This window comes from Musa acuminata, chromosome BXJ2-1 (genome assembly GCF_036884655.1).
Source record: "Musa acuminata AAA Group cultivar baxijiao chromosome BXJ2-1, Cavendish_Baxijiao_AAA, whole genome shotgun sequence".
Classification (NCBI taxonomy): Eukaryota; Viridiplantae; Streptophyta; class Magnoliopsida; order Zingiberales; family Musaceae; genus Musa; species Musa acuminata.
Window position 1 is genome coordinate 39,623,425 of NC_088338.1, and position 15,912 is coordinate 39,639,336.

Consider the following 15,912-nt stretch of genomic DNA (forward strand, 5'->3'; position numbering starts at 1 on the left):
CAAGATGAGGTTTGAGAAGAAACATCAAATAATAAACTCATGTTGAAAGGAGAGTGATGGTAAAATAAGTTAGCATTCATGATTTGTCTACTTGAGAAATTACATTATATGATAAAATCATCCAAAAACGTAAACCTTTGTTATAGATCTAAAATATGGAAGGAGAGTGATGGTAAAATGTGTGTTGTGTGTATTGTGAGTGTGTGTGTTGTTATTTGGTGTTGTGTGTTGTTTGTTATGTATATATGTATTGTGTGTATATATGTGCTGTGAGTTTGTTTGTGTGTATATGTTGTATGTGTTATATATATATATCCGATAAAACAACTTAAAAGATAAAAAAGTATCGCTAATTTTTTCAAGCTTGTTGCAAGTTCAAAGTATTATTTGTACAAATAAGAATCCCCTTCTGATTTCTTCTTCATATATATAGATATAGGATCTATGAGACAATTACTTAGAAGTACAGTATAAAAACCAATACAATAAAGGAAGACAACATAAGAGCTTAAGCTAGCCCTCACATGTCAACCATATAAAAACCAATACAATAAAGGAATATAACAGTAAAAGTATTCATATATCTCTCCAAACTCAGCAAAAACAGAAGCATCAATAGATATTCATCCAAAATTACTCTTTTAAGAGTACAAGGAAGATCTAAATAGGTCTCCCCTCTTAGACACAATATCCTATACATGAATCCATCTAATGTTACTACAAATTGCCTCTACGTCATAAAAGGAAGATTTATTAGTAGGATGTAATGATCAATGAAGGATAGTATATATACAAAGAGTGGGAGGAGTGAGAGAGAAAAACAAAACATAAGACGTTAAAAACCTCTATCTGTTTAAAATATGCATATCGTCCCAAAAGTGCCACATTGAGTTGTCAACTTCTTTGAGAGAGAACAAATAAATAAAAACATAATGCTGAAAAGTTGACTATTAAAACCATGGACACTCAAAATTGCTCCCTCATGATTGAACCTCTCGATTTTTATTCCGTACAAAAAGAATTTTTGAGACAAAAATACATCAAAAAATTCTCATTTATAGGATGAATAATGTTTTCAACAAGTATAATTATGTCTGAAACTTCAGATGACGATGATCTTTCATGACAAGCAAATATAATGTTCAATCCCAAGGTGGATGATCATCTTGACTAGTTCGTGGTGGTTCAGGTTTCCATTCTGGTTTCTCATCCCAGTATATGTCATAGTATATGTGGCCAGGGTCACGGTTCTCCACGCAACACCACATTCCGACGTATCTCTTCATGCGATTTCTAAATTTTACTTCTCTCGCCTAAATCAACTCATCACGTTATCATCTAGAACAAAATAGTGATATAGAAAATGAATTTTTAGCCAAAAAAAAAATGTATGATAATGCTTACCTCATCATTGAACCCTTGGAAGGCATTCGCCATAGATGAAAAGTGCAAGACTTTGATATCTTTGTACTGGGAGAATACTTGCATGTACTGTAAGACAAATTGGCAAACTATTTAGCAAAGCTTCTGAACTTTTCTGGAGTACATCAGTAAAAGCTTCAAGCATCTACCCTTTTCATGGAAAAAAAAATACAAAATAATCATATCCATGTGTCATGACCATGTCTGATTAACTATAAGACAAAAAAGTAACAAAGTCCATTAAAAACACAAAAACACGTTTCTAGAGCTTGTAAGAAGAAACCAGTTCTTTGCTCTGCTTTTTGGCATTGTATCAAGAGGCCTTAGAAGAACACATAGAATATGGACAACAATAGAAAGTCAAAGGTTTAAGGTTCCAAGACTAGAATACTAAGTTGTCTGCTTTCTAACTGAACTTTGCTTAGTTAATACCATTAGAAAATGTGCTCCCACCAAATGAACAGACAATCTCATCCTACCACCATTATTATGATCTTAAACCATTACAGAATCAAAATTTAATCATTAGATGTATGTACCATCTGCTCAGTGCTATTTCTGGGAAATTGGATGAAACCACGACTAGTTGTTCCATCGGATATATTGCATCCTTTGGAATGTGCATCACAAAGTTGAACATTAAGTAATGATTCCTTCACCTGAATCCATAATAAAAAAAGGTTATTGGGATTGAAATATATGTATGAGCCACTGAAAAACTGTACGAGCTGCTAAGTATTGCATATTGATACAATAATATTTTTACATGTTTGGGCACTGATGGATTCTGCAGGAATGAGTACTCCCTGAAATGAATTTGTGGTCCAAACTCTTCTTCAGAAAGGCCATGGAGCATGGTATGAATCTGCAACGGTGAATCAACTCTAATCAGATGATCGAAATTGTGGCAGCAGGCGTAACAATTATAACATGCAAAAAACAGTTTACTTGCAGTGGAAGAAGAAAAAAACAAGCATTGAGATGCTGTAAATATAATCAAGCATATACTTCCATTCACAAAAGACTGTCCTTTTAAAATAACTAATTAATACTGACAACAAAGACTAAAAAAATTTATTCCCAATCATTATAGATGGGATTGCTAATGGATCTCCTCTTTGTTGCTATGCTCGGTATCAAGATTTTAAATACTGGTCCAATACAAGTTTTCAACATTTGATCTGACCATTATGGTACTGGTATATCAAGCAGTGTATTCTTTGTTACATTGTTACCAAATGAAAAGAAGAAATTGAAGAACAAAAACAACGTAAAAATGGATAAAGCATAGAGATTAGAGAATTCCTATTTTATCGAATCTAAAGAAGATAAAACTACACTCTATGATCAAAGGACGAACAGAAATTGGTATCAAAATCAATTGGTTGAAGGAGAATGGATGAAATGTTTCGTGAAAATACAGTACACAATCAATAAGTTGAGCATGTGCAATCAGCTTAATTTGAATCGGAGAGTAAAAACTGATATGACAAACTGCAAAATCATTGTACATGACATCTTATAAGAAATTTTCCTCATGGAACAGGAGACCTACCTGCAAAATTATAGCAATTGAAAGAGATTTAGTCAACATATGTTTTCTTAGAAGTTAATTGTAGCAAAGCAAAATATTTTTTCAATAATTACAATTTCCAAGAACTTGGTTATCCGTTTAAGTCAAACGAAGCTAAGGAGACTATAATGCATATTAATATTTAAATTTCAATGCTAAGGATCAGTTTTGTTTTGGAATAACATCAAGAAAATAATTTATAATTACTGGAATTATGGAGAATAGCATTTAGTAGAACAACTACCTCTACCCCTGTGTAATAGGAAAGCTCATCATGATTCAACTCTCAACAGGCCCAGAGTATAGAACAAATAAGAAAGTAAAAGAAGATGCAATTTCAAGACGAGTGTATGTTAAAATTTTAATTGAAGAACAATATGCCCTTACTTCCAATCAAATCTACTCTTGCGCCTCTACTTGCTTTCTAGTATTCCAACAAAACCTGTGCACAAGGCTTCCACTGATGCAGGGTTTGAAAAGAGTTAATGTATGCAAGCTGATCCCTAGAAATAAAGAGGTATTTTCTTATAACTTGAACCTGGTCTTCTATGTCACAGGAGCAATCTTACTTTTGTAACCAAACTCACCCTTATTCCAACTTGCCCCTCTCTAATCTAAGTTATATTTAAACTAAAACAAGCCACATTAAACAATATTACTACTATCATATTCTGACCTTAATTAATTATTATTTATCTTTTCTCTCTCAACACCATCCTCCTACTCTACGAGAACCCATTTCAATGTCCACTTATAGAAAACTTGAATTAAGGTGACTAAAGCTCGTCTATAGTACTTGTTGATGATTGTCAAACATACTTGAGCTTCTCATGTAATGTTATCAAGGTCATATTTGGTATCATGAATGCATATTGTTTCAAATCCCAAAAGTAAGAAATTTGACAACCAACGAAAGAACCATGTTTGATCGTCTGATAGAGACTTAATTTCTAAAAATTTGAGTAGAAAATTTAAACTTGCTTGAGTGATTCACTGAATAGTGAAGATAGGACGATTCTTGTTCTCTCTAAGACCAAACTAAACTTTGTTCAATCAATTAACGGATAAGAACACCCATTCATTTATTGAAAAAAAGTTCTCTGATTTTTCAGAATAGGGAATTGTTTAAACTTATTTCAGTGATTGGTCAATCAATTTTCTGCATGGATCTAAATATCACAGCATATCATTACAAAGTGTACCATATCAGGCCAACTGCTTAATTTTACAAAATGTTTAGTACTTTATCAGATGTACCAATACTTCAGATCATACTACTGTACCAAGTGGATAATGATGCAAGGCAGGTGTCTAACTTTTAGTTCCTTGGCTCTTAGAGCACTTCGATATTGCATATCTTCCATCCCACCTCATCTCTTCATCTGCCCATCCTACTTCATCTGTTGAGAGTTAAAATTCTCCATTCCTCTTGTATCATCTTTATTTACAACAGGGAATTTAATTTACTATGGATCGGTCCGAACTGACCGTTATTTACCATGACATGTGTACTTAATCTTTTACTGTAAATTCCAGATAGTATTGACCAGTCTGTGCTTGAACCGGGCTGCCAAACACCCAGAGTGACTGTTTTTTCTTTAAACACCATTGCCTGATGCGTAATGGCTAACAACTCGCAAGTGTCTCTATTGTCTGTCGTTCAACTGCCCTACTGCCTACCTCATCTTTGATGTCTCCTCCTCTTCTATGGACTTCCTCTTTCTTTGACTTCCTATTCCTTCTTCCTTCTTATTCTCCCTAGTATGGTTCATCTTATCGGTTCGTACCGAAGTATTGACTGGCCATCGATACGGTATGCACCAACATACCGACACATGGTATAATGGGATATACTAATAGACCGGTATGTACTATGTACCATCTATATCGGTCCTCTATTGGATCGGTATGTACCGCCCATATCGGGTAATATGCCACAGTACAAAAAACCTTGCTCCCTACCACTTCCTTCCTCCTCCCCCTCCTTCCACACCTCTCCCAATAGAATGGCATTCCGTGTGTCGATACATTGGAACAGACCAGACTTGTACCAATCTGTTCATAGACTACCATGGGCCCAATACCCAAAATTGAAAACCTTGTTTAAGATCATTGGAATTCCTATATAAAATTGCGCATGGCAAGTGGCAAAACGGAACACTATGGAAATTAAGTTTACAGTATTAAAGGCTAAAAGCATATAGCCATAAACATCAAAAACTAGCCAAAAGGAAATTAGTGTATTACCCAAAACCTTAGTGATTCATCAGCAGGGAAAATCTGATTCCATACATCATGAATGAGCAGGAAGATCCCACATTGTTCTGAGTATTTTAATAACCACATCAATGCAGGATAATGGAGAACGTGCAGGTATAAATAATTCAAGTAAGCCAAGAGCAACAAGATCAAATAATTCAGACCACATAAACAATCATCTTAAAATCGAAGATGCAAGAAATTTGACTTTGATCTATTTGTAAGCACACAACTCATGCTAAAACTTTTTCTCTTGGTTAAAGTCCTGGTATATGTACTATTTGAGGACGAGCTTTCGTACAATGATAAGGTTCATCCCAAGCAACCTACCATTTTGCTGATCCTTTGGATTTTTGAACTCAATGGAAAAGAGCAAATAGAACCCATAATTTTATGATCCAAGTTAGCAAGTGAATGGCACGAACAGATAATGAAGGAAAATGCCCATCCATGGATAATGTGTTAGAGAACTAGCAAGAGAGTGCACAATCTACATACTAATCTAACAAATCTAATTACCTCAAACAAGTGGTCCATAGGGCATACAAAAGGTTGCTTGGTCAGTGTCCCTTCCAAAATACCAGGATGTCCAAACCACATTCTTTCAAACCTGCACCATAATGGAGGCATTACCTAAACATAGACAAGGAATATGAGTCAGAATTATTGCAACCACAGCAGTCAAGCACGTTGAATAATAATTTCACAACAATGTCCTGTCCAAGGTTTTTAATTTTGTACCATATCGATGTACCAAGCTTTGCTCGGTATGGTACGGTATGGCGTACAGAGCAGTATGCCCTGGTATACCGCTCGATATATGTATTTTCATATACATATGTATATAAAAATATGTTTATATACGTATGTTTACTCATAAACATATGTATTTTTATATACATATGTTTATGAGTAATAATTACTATAAAAATTGTTTATAAAAATATCCCCTTCCGTCTCAAGAGATGGGAAGGGGGTGATGGTGGAGCGGGTGAGGATGTGACACGTCGCCTCCATCCCCAGCTCGAACTCATCCCCCGTGAGGCACTCCGCAATGCTCTTGCAATAGACGAATCCGACAGGAATCTAGCCCCGGGAGAGCTCATCTCCCGCTCCCCCGCCGCAGCCGCCCTTAGTGACTGTGAGGAAGAAGACCAAGATGACGACGAGAGCGAGCAAAGGAAGCACAGTCCTACCTGGGTCAGGATCCCTTCCATCATTGTCGATCGCGACCTCCTCGACCACAACGGCCACGATCCCTCCGCACCCTACCGTGTTTCGCCCGACGGAGCGAGGACCTGCCCCCTACCATGTTCCGCCCGACAAAGTGAGGACCCATCCCCTACCGCATTCCTCTCGACGAAGCGCTTCTTCTTGTCCCGCCACGTCCAACTCTCTTCTTCGTCATGCCTCCTCTGTCCAACGAGCGTCGCAGCCTCGTCTTCCTCGCTGTCATGCTCCTCGTTCTATCCACCAACTGATACTGCCCGGTAGCGGGCGGTCTGCGTACCGATCAGCTGGTGGACCAGTACGAGCGGTACAATTCAAAATTTAAAACCTTGGTCATGTCAATTGTTAATGTGTCAAGTCTTTGTGTTTTATGTTGCTAAAGTGTAACAAGCCTCATATTGCATATTGCAGAAGACTATGCTCGTTGTGCTGATGAGAACAAAGTTGACCTTCCATCCTTATTCTATGATAGAATCAGGATCTCAAAAATTAGACACAAAATTCAATTATTTGATACTCCATGATTTTCCAAGAAGCAACTCCCGTTAACATTACTATTCTCGAGCAATAACTAATGAATAATAAACTCCTTAAAAAAAGGATTTTGAGAAGTAAATGGTTCTCAGCTCAATGGCCATTTGGAATTTGATTAGATGATAAATTAATTGCACAATTTAATGAAATGTTTATCAACATCTGCATGGACAAAATGTTTGGACGACAGGTACATCCATTGTTTTCCAAAGTGCACAATTTGTGAAAGGAGAAGGGATCTTTGAAAGATCCTATCTTCTGAAGCTATTAATTACCATAGCAGAATATCAAGGAAAAAGATCCATGCAGAATATCAACATCCGCATGGACAAAATGTTTGGACAACATGTACATCCATTGTTTTCCAAAGTGCACAATTTGTGAAAGGAGAAGGGATCTTTGAAAGATCCTATCTTCTGAAGCTATTAATTACCATAGCAGAATATCAAGGAAAAAGATCCCTTTAAAGTTTAAACTATGCATATAAGATATCTTTTATAAAATCTCAGCTGGTCAAGTTTAATTTTTTAATTGGTCAAACCTCACTCACCAGTGTTCGGTTCAACAGACAAGCAACAGCAAGTGCAGTCCTTATCTGCCTCAACTGAAACATGCAAATAAGAATGTCACTTGATCAGTTAATTACTTGGACATCTCTCCAAATCTCAATAAGAAATGCCAATGCTGATCTTTTTTTTATATTATCTTACCTGGTAATTAACCAATGAGAAGTGTGATTGTAAGGTATGTGGCCCATCCAGCAACAAACTCTTAGGAATACCAGGTTTGAATGATAAGAAACCTCCTGCAAAGACACACACGGAGGCAGAAGGATAACAAGCATGACAACATAACATAGTTTTTGGAAGAATTAAGCATAGAGTCCAGTAGCCTCGCAAGTAAACCTCATGAGATAGACACTACACTCTGGGATGTGTAGGATGTGCTGAATTTTCTATCATCATTTCATTGATTGTGATGCTCTAGTTCTTGCTCCAGACCTCAAATAAATTTAGTCATACGAAAGATTCTTTATTACAGAACTTTCAAAAATGAACACCGTCCATATACATGAATCTCATAAATTTTTGGCATTTTTGTGGTAGGTGCAGGTATATATTTTTGGCATTTTACATCTAATTATTGTGTTTACATGTTAGTTAGAATTTCTTTCTCACCTTCTCGGTATAGTATTCTTTATATGCTACTTTCAATTTTTATTCGAAATATGTTTCGATTTGGTATTTTTATTGTATTCTATATTAAGATCACTTTATTGACACCTAATTATTGTCTTAAAATGTTAGTTAGAATTTCTTTCTCACCTTCTCGGTATACGTATTCTTTATATACTAGTTCCAATTTTTATTCGATATATGTTTCGATTGGTATTTATATTGTATTCTATATTAAGATCACTTTATTGTTATCAATATTGATTATACTAGGCTCATTTATATGTGAGAAAGAACCCTAAATTAAGATTTTTTTTATTTTTCACTGATTTTCAAGTACTTTTGTAGTATATTGTACACGCCGACATAATATGTGTTGATACGCTGATACAGACAAGAGTCATTAGTCCAGGCCTTGAATGCTGGTACAAACCAAACCATTTCAGATCGAGACTTGGACTGGTAGGGTCCGATACACGGTATTGTAGTCCTTGCATACTCCACATGAATCTATAGCTTATCAAGTTTTTCAATAGATAATTTCTCAAAAATTAAAGCGCTCAACACAGCATTGCATCTCAAAAATCACATAGCACTAGTACTGGTTTTCAGTATTTGGGCAAATATTTTTCACTTATTACCTATCAATATTACAACTCACTTATGAATTGTGTAGTAAAAGTCAAGTACAAAAAAAAAATAAGTAGTCAACCAGCTAAGACATTTAGCTTAGTATAAAAAAGATGAATTTTACCAAATGAGATGAGAAGAAAGAAAACCTGGTGTATCATAATATGCAGGTTGGTCATAGAAAAGCATAGCCTCACGTAACCTATGGCGCTTTCCATCAGAACCTGCAAACTGGAAGGTAGTATGCACAGCATATGGTTCCAGTTTGAGCTGCTGGGGCATTGCCTGCCAGTTCATTTAAAAGAATTGTTACATGGTCATTCACATATATTTGGTGAAAAGAGAGAGAAAACAATATAACAAACTATATAATAACCACGGTTGAGCAACAATGAACTAACAGCTCCAAGAACAACAACAACAACAACAACAACAAAGCCGTAAGTCCCAACTATTTGAGATTGACTACATGGATCTTTTGTTGCCATTGAGATCTGTAAAAATTCATATGTTTAATTAAATTCAGAGTACTTAAATCTTTATAGTTCTTATTAAAATCTTTTTTAGCCTTCCCTTACCCTTCCTCGTACCACTAATATTAATTATTTCGTCTCTTTTGATAATCGCATCCGGAGGTCTCCTAAGCACATGCTCATATCATCTTAAACGATTTTCTCATATCTTATCCTCTATCAAAGCTTTTTTATACTTAGTTGTTCACGAACAAAAATATTTTTTCCTATATTTCCTAGTAACTCCACACATCCATCTCAAAGTTCTTATCTCGACAACATAAACTTTTTGTAAATATTATTTCTTAACTATTCAACACTCAGATCTATAAAGAATTGTTGGTCTCACAACTATCTTATAATTTTTTTTCTATTATTAAAGGTATTCGATGATCACAAAAGACTCCTGATGTCCCTCGTCATTTTATTTTTACTCTATAAATAATATATTCATCAATCTCTCTATCTTGTTGAATAACTGATTTAAGATACCTAAAACTTTTACTTAAAGGGAATTCTAGTCTATCCAATTTAATTATATTCTCTTATTTACTGCTAGAAGTACTAAAATTACATTTTATATATTCAATTTTAGTCCTACTTAATCTAAAATCTTTAGTTTCTAAAGATTGCCTCCATAGCTCACGTTTATAATTAATTTCACTTAGGTTTTCATCAACTAAGATAATATCATTAACAAATAACATACATCAGAGAGGTCTATCATGTAGGTATCTAGTCAGTTCTTCCATTATCAATGTGAAAAGATAGGAACTTAATACAGATCTATGATGTAATCCTATGCTAATAGAAAACTCACTAGACACTCTCCTTGTAGTTTTGACACTAGTAACTATATTATCATATATATCTTTAATAACTTAAATATAATTAGTGGAATACCTTTCTTTTTTAAAACCCACCGTAATATATCTCTAGGAACTCTATTATATGCTTTCTCTAAATCAATAAAAACCAAGGATTTTAATTTTGAATAATACCACCCATACAAGGCAATACATATCGGTCCGTCAACAGACCAGTACGCGAACTGCCCGCTACCGGGCAGTATCAACCTAGTTGCGGTGAGGGAAGAAGCGTCAAGGGAGAAGACACTCGAAGAAGAGGGAGAATCGGGAGAACCTCGACGCTTTTCAATCTAGCGCCACACCCACACTTGACGATCCTGATTTAGCAGGTAACAGAGAGGCAACGACTCGGCTTCTTCTTTGTCACGTTCTTTGCCAAAGGCCGAAGACATATGCAACCTTCGACGTCTTCGCCGGATGCCACAAATGAGGAGAAGACCGTGTTCTTCTTCTTGTCGCGTCGCGTCGCACCGAAGGCCGAAGATGTTTGCGACCTTCAACGTATTCGTTGAACGTTGCAGATGCAGAGAAGACCACGTTCTTCTCCTCGTCACGTCACGTCAAAGGCCGAAGACGTCTACAGCCTTCGATGTCTTCGCCGAAAGTCGTAGATGAAGAGAAGACTGCGTTCTTCTCCACGTGGTGTTGCGTCGAAGGTCAGAGACGTCTACGGCCTTCTATGTCTTCACCGAACGCTGCGGATGAGGAGAAGAAAAGGAGGCGACGTCGCCGAGGCAATGTAAGCCTCCTTTTCTTTTTTTATATTTTATATTATATTATATTTTATATATATATATATATATATATATATATATATATATATATATATATATATATATACTGAGACAGTGTACGCCCATACGATACCGTAACAAGCAAACCTCGAAACATTGGTACGATACGAAAACGAACTTTGATAAAAACCATACACAAATATTTCTTTTTCTCCCTATACTTTTTCATTAATTGTTTTAATAAATAAATAGCTTCTATTGTTGATCTTCAAGATATAAAACCAAATTGATTTTCAAAGATATTTGTTTCAAACCTTATCCTACTTTCGATAACTTTTTTCCAAAGTCTCATAGTATCGCTCATGATTAAAATTCCTTTATAATTTGAACATTTTTGTATGTCACCCTTATTTTTGTAAATTGGCAAAAAAATATTTTTTCCATTTAACAGGATAACAATTCCAAGAACAATTAGAAGAAAAAGAATTGTTGCTTAGGATTCATATTATATGCTTTAAAACATAGAATAACATACAACATACTATACCATAACCACAATTGGATGAGCAACAATGAATTAACAGCTACAAAGACAATCAAAAGGAACTACCTGGACAAAGTATGTGTGCCCACTGCAAAATATACTTGCTGGCAAAAGACCAAGCTTAAGGGTCCCATCATAAGCATAAAAAAGTCCACTTTCTCCTTCAAGTGATGGTCCTAAAACTTGGTGGACAAGATCATTAAAGCCAGCCTGGTCCCATTTCTGGTCATCACTTAAAAGTATATCTTTCCACTCCTTAGCTAGCCTTTTTGCAGGATCAGTGGGACGCCAATGAAATATTCCAATATTGTAGGCAGTAGTTACTACAAACAATAGAAGGGGAAAATATTAATTAACGATCCTAGAACTATCAAAGTCAAATTTTGATTAAATAAAATTTTAAAGAACGTTAAGAAAGGGTTAAGGAAAGAAATGAAAGTGCAGATGCTGTGTATTAGCCTCATTTTGGCTTGCACCTTGCGTGCCACCAAGACAAGTGCCATTTTGCCACAACATGTGTCAGCCATGTGGACATATGCAAACTTAAACACCAAGTTTTCTACAGTCTAGTTTATAGGCTCCTTCATAGAACCTGACATCAGCAACATTGTTTGATATCTTTGAACAACCATTATCACTAACAATTAAAAAGTAACTAAGATGATGTATTTGATAATACTAACTAAGATTCACTCGACTGTGAAATGAGTCATAAACAGAATGTCAGTTTTATTACTTATGCCCAATTATAAAGGACCTACCGAGTAGTTTATCGAGATAATTTTTGCTACAGGAAAGAAGATTGTGTGTAAAAATTTGTGTACATGATAAGGTCAAACATTTTAGATACTAGTACAAGTAATGGTACCCATACCAGAATCTTATTATATCAGTACAACTTGGCATATTAAAAAAAATCAAGAATGTTTAATATATCTGTACCAGCTAGTGTGGTTATTACTTATTATTAAGATTCGTTGACATTAGTAGAAAATACCATTCTGCCAGACTTCCAAATTGTCATCAGTTGTTGTTGGTCTAATCTGATCGCTTGATGCTAACATATCTGCTTCAGGAAAACGAGCAAAATATGGAAGTGGGTTCTGTTCCAAGAAAAAACATATACTAAATCATTTATAATATGAGACAAGAAAAAACAGTAAAGAATGCTTTGAGTGAACTATCCAATTCAACAGATATAATTCAAGGACTGGTTGGGCCAAGAAAATCAACAAAAGAAATTTGCTTATATCCTGGTAAGTCCGAGGAAAGATTTAACTCTTGCAAAGCTTGATAAACATTGAGAGAATTTCATTCTTACTCTAACTGCATTACATACAAGAACAAGAATTGACCAAAAGATAGAGCTTGGGCTTTGGAAAGCCAGTTTTCCTGATACTGACATGTAATTCCATTTGAAATCATCTTGCATCCTCAAGAGGAATCCAACATTCCAAACCAGAACTCGTGTATTGCACTAATTATTTTTAATCCAAAATTATTATTTACATTATTAAGAACACTTATTAAAGTGTGCATTTGGAGGAGACCTACCATGCTACAAGAAGCTTTTGTGACGTAGCAAGGTGCACAATCCATAGTATTTTCTACGTTCATATGTTCATCCATATCCTTACTCCGTCACTTCTTTTCACTCAGTTGAAGATTAAAAGGCACGATATCCTAAATTTTTTGTTATATCAAGATTGGTCTAAACCCGCTAGGTTATCTTAAAAGGAAATGTACATATACATAGTAATTTGAAGTTTCCATCAAACATATTCCATACACATTTCAAGTTATTTCTAACTTTGTCAATTTAAATTATGTTAATATCATAAAATAGTCAGAATTGGCCTGGGTGATGCTAATTTCTTGTAGCATGGTGAAATTTTCAAGTTTCCAAAAATTAGCTACCATAAATTTGGAAATGGCAACCATATTTAAATCATGTCTCCAGTAACAATTAATATATGAAAAGTCTGTAATATAGGAAAGATAAGTATAGATTAAACGTGTAGGTCTTATATATGGTTTGATCCCCAGAACACACATACAGTCTCCAAGGTATAAAACTTCACGTGTGCAGGAACATTTGCTTATATTAGGTTACAGAAGGTTATATTGATGAAACTATTATAAGTTGTGCTAGGTGCTACATACAAGAAGGTACAAGAGAACATCTGTAAGTTCAGCTAACAAAGACAGACATCAAGATCTAAATTTTAGCATAACCAGAATAAGTAAAACATGAACTACTGATGAGATCCAAGAAAGGTTATAATGTTGTGACATTCTACACCTATGGACTATCAGATCAAAAATAACAGAATTGAAACTGGTGTATACCTTTAACCAAACCATATCTGTATCACACATTAGTAACTCATAACCAAAAGGTAGGAGAGCATTTATCAACAATACTTTTTCCCTTCCCATTTTGTGAAATTTGGCAGATCCCCACCCAACATCTACTGTTACCATTTTGCTGCCCATGTCAAAAACAGGAATCCCTTTCCAATACAAAGCCTCCAATAATTTGGTATCCATAGCACCTATATCCAAAAAGAGAACTCAGATAAGTGTTATGTGAACTTTTTGTACATATGAATCTAATGTTGCTTAAGAGGTGCTTGACTTACCAACAAGAATGTTAAAAATATTAAGATCCGTTAGGTGTTTGACCCAATTCAAGATAAAGTCCAGGAATGCATGGTTCCCAAATGTCACAATGATGATATTATCTTTTGCACGGTGCTTCACCATCTCCTTGGTTAGTAGAAACGACTTCATACCAGGCATTTTACTATCAACAGGCACATCCCATATGGTTCTTGTGAACATGTCCGAAGGCTCTCTTTGCAGCCTTGGTGTTCCGGTTACTGTCAAAAAAAAAAAAAAGCTTCTTAGGTTTACTCAGATTGCTACTGAAAAGGTATAAGAATTCAAAATTAGTCTGTTAAGACAAATCTAATAAGAGCCTAACATCTAATTACAGCATAGCTCCTCTTCAGCCTTTCTTTAGTATGTTAAGACAAATCTAATAAGAGCCTAACATCTAATTACAGCATAGCTCCTCTTCTGCCTTTCTTTAGTATGTTAAGACAAATCTAATAAGAGCCTAACATAGAATGGTGAAAATCTAAGTAGAGGTAGAAATTATTATTAATAATCAAAGCAGAGATAGCAGAAATTATTAATTTTGTACTAATTTAATCAAGTCCTTGTCATTGTAAATTAAAAACATATATTTATCCAAGTGAAGCTTTATTGATCATAATAGCATCTAAGCCCCATTGAATAAGCAAAAAAATGCCAAACTGTAGAGCATTCACTCTTTAGAGTGATGCTTAGCAACAACAGAGACATTTCAGGGGACGTGATTTCTTATTGAGTATGTATTCAATCAAGCCACTGAAGATCCATTCATGGGTTCGCAGAAATCTATGCTTGTATTTCAACAGTATTTATTACAGAAAAGGTAGAAATAACTAAACGACCTTTTACTAACATATTACATGCCCTACAGACTTTCATCTTCGGTATTGCGGAACAAATCTATGAGAGCAGAACCAAGACTATCCTAATCTTGCGGAACAAAGATACACAGCATCGAAACAATAAGACTGATCGAAGAAGAAAAAGAAGAAGAATTTGACCGGATACCTTTCGGCGACGGGAAGTATTTTTCGTTTCCTCCATCGCCGGCGCCGGCTGCAGGTAAGGAAGTATAGACTGAGGAGAGAATCACAAAAGTACAGAAGATAATACCGGCAACAATCGTAGCATAGATCGCCAAAAACAGTGGATTGCACGTCGCCATAAGGAAGAATGCGATCAGACGTGTTCGGCGGAAGAGCCGTTCACGAACCCTTTAACAGCCGGCGAACCGCCGGCGAACCCTTTAACAGCCGGCGACCCTTCAGCGAACCCTAACAGCCGGCGACCCTTCAGCCGAACCCTTCAGCCGAGCGAGAAGCCCTGCGAAGGGATTATTTATATTAAATTTAATAATATAAAAAATTTTAAATATAAAAATTTATATTATTATAAAAATAAAATTAAATAATTTTATTTATCTTAACATTATTAATTATAAATTTATATATTATAAAAAATTATAATAAAATTAAAAATTAAAATTAAAATTTTGTTTATCCTAAAAATAAAATTAAAAAATTTTATCCTAAAAAATATATATAATTTTATCCTTAAAAAATAAATTTTACCCTTAAAAAATAAAAAATAATTTTGTTTATCCTAAAAATAAAATTATATCCTCAAAATAAAATATAATTTTATCCTTAAAAAATAAATTAAAAAATTTTGTTTAAAATAATTTCACAAGCCCTCTTGTAATTTTCCTTGTAATTTGAGTTGTGTGTGTGTGTTGTGCGTGTGCTGTTTATTGTATGTGTAGTAGGTGTTGT

At 34.9% G+C, this 15,912-nt stretch overlaps 1 protein-coding gene across 3 annotated transcripts; it reads right to left on the reverse strand.

Annotated features, from left to right (window-relative positions):
• Positions 1-1,036: 1,036 nt before the first annotated feature.
• LOC135599194 (arabinosyltransferase XEG113-like) lies at positions 1,037-15,446 on the reverse strand. 3 transcript variants are annotated; one of them, XM_065094050.1, is made up of 14 exons: positions 15,354-15,443; positions 15,149-15,196; positions 14,125-14,364; positions 13,832-14,037; positions 12,480-12,585; positions 11,549-11,805; positions 8,973-9,108; positions 7,729-7,823; positions 7,569-7,622; positions 5,774-5,887; positions 2,189-2,287; positions 1,962-2,081; positions 1,405-1,491; positions 1,037-1,313 (listed from the first exon to the last, which is right to left on the reverse strand). In XM_065094050.1, exons 3-14 carry the CDS (start codon positions 14,324-14,326, stop codon positions 1,143-1,145), a joined length of 1,647 nt encoding a protein of 548 aa, XP_064950122.1. In that variant the 5' UTR covers positions 14,327-14,364; positions 15,149-15,196; positions 15,354-15,443; the 3' UTR covers positions 1,037-1,142. The 3 variants fall into 3 exon arrangements, with proteins under 3 accessions (XP_064950122.1, XP_064950121.1, XP_064950123.1); XM_065094049.1 differs by having other exon boundaries at positions 15,149-15,446; XM_065094051.1 differs by lacking the exons at positions 11,549-11,805; positions 12,480-12,585 and having other exon boundaries at positions 15,149-15,446.
• Positions 15,447-15,912: the final 466 nt, after the last annotated feature.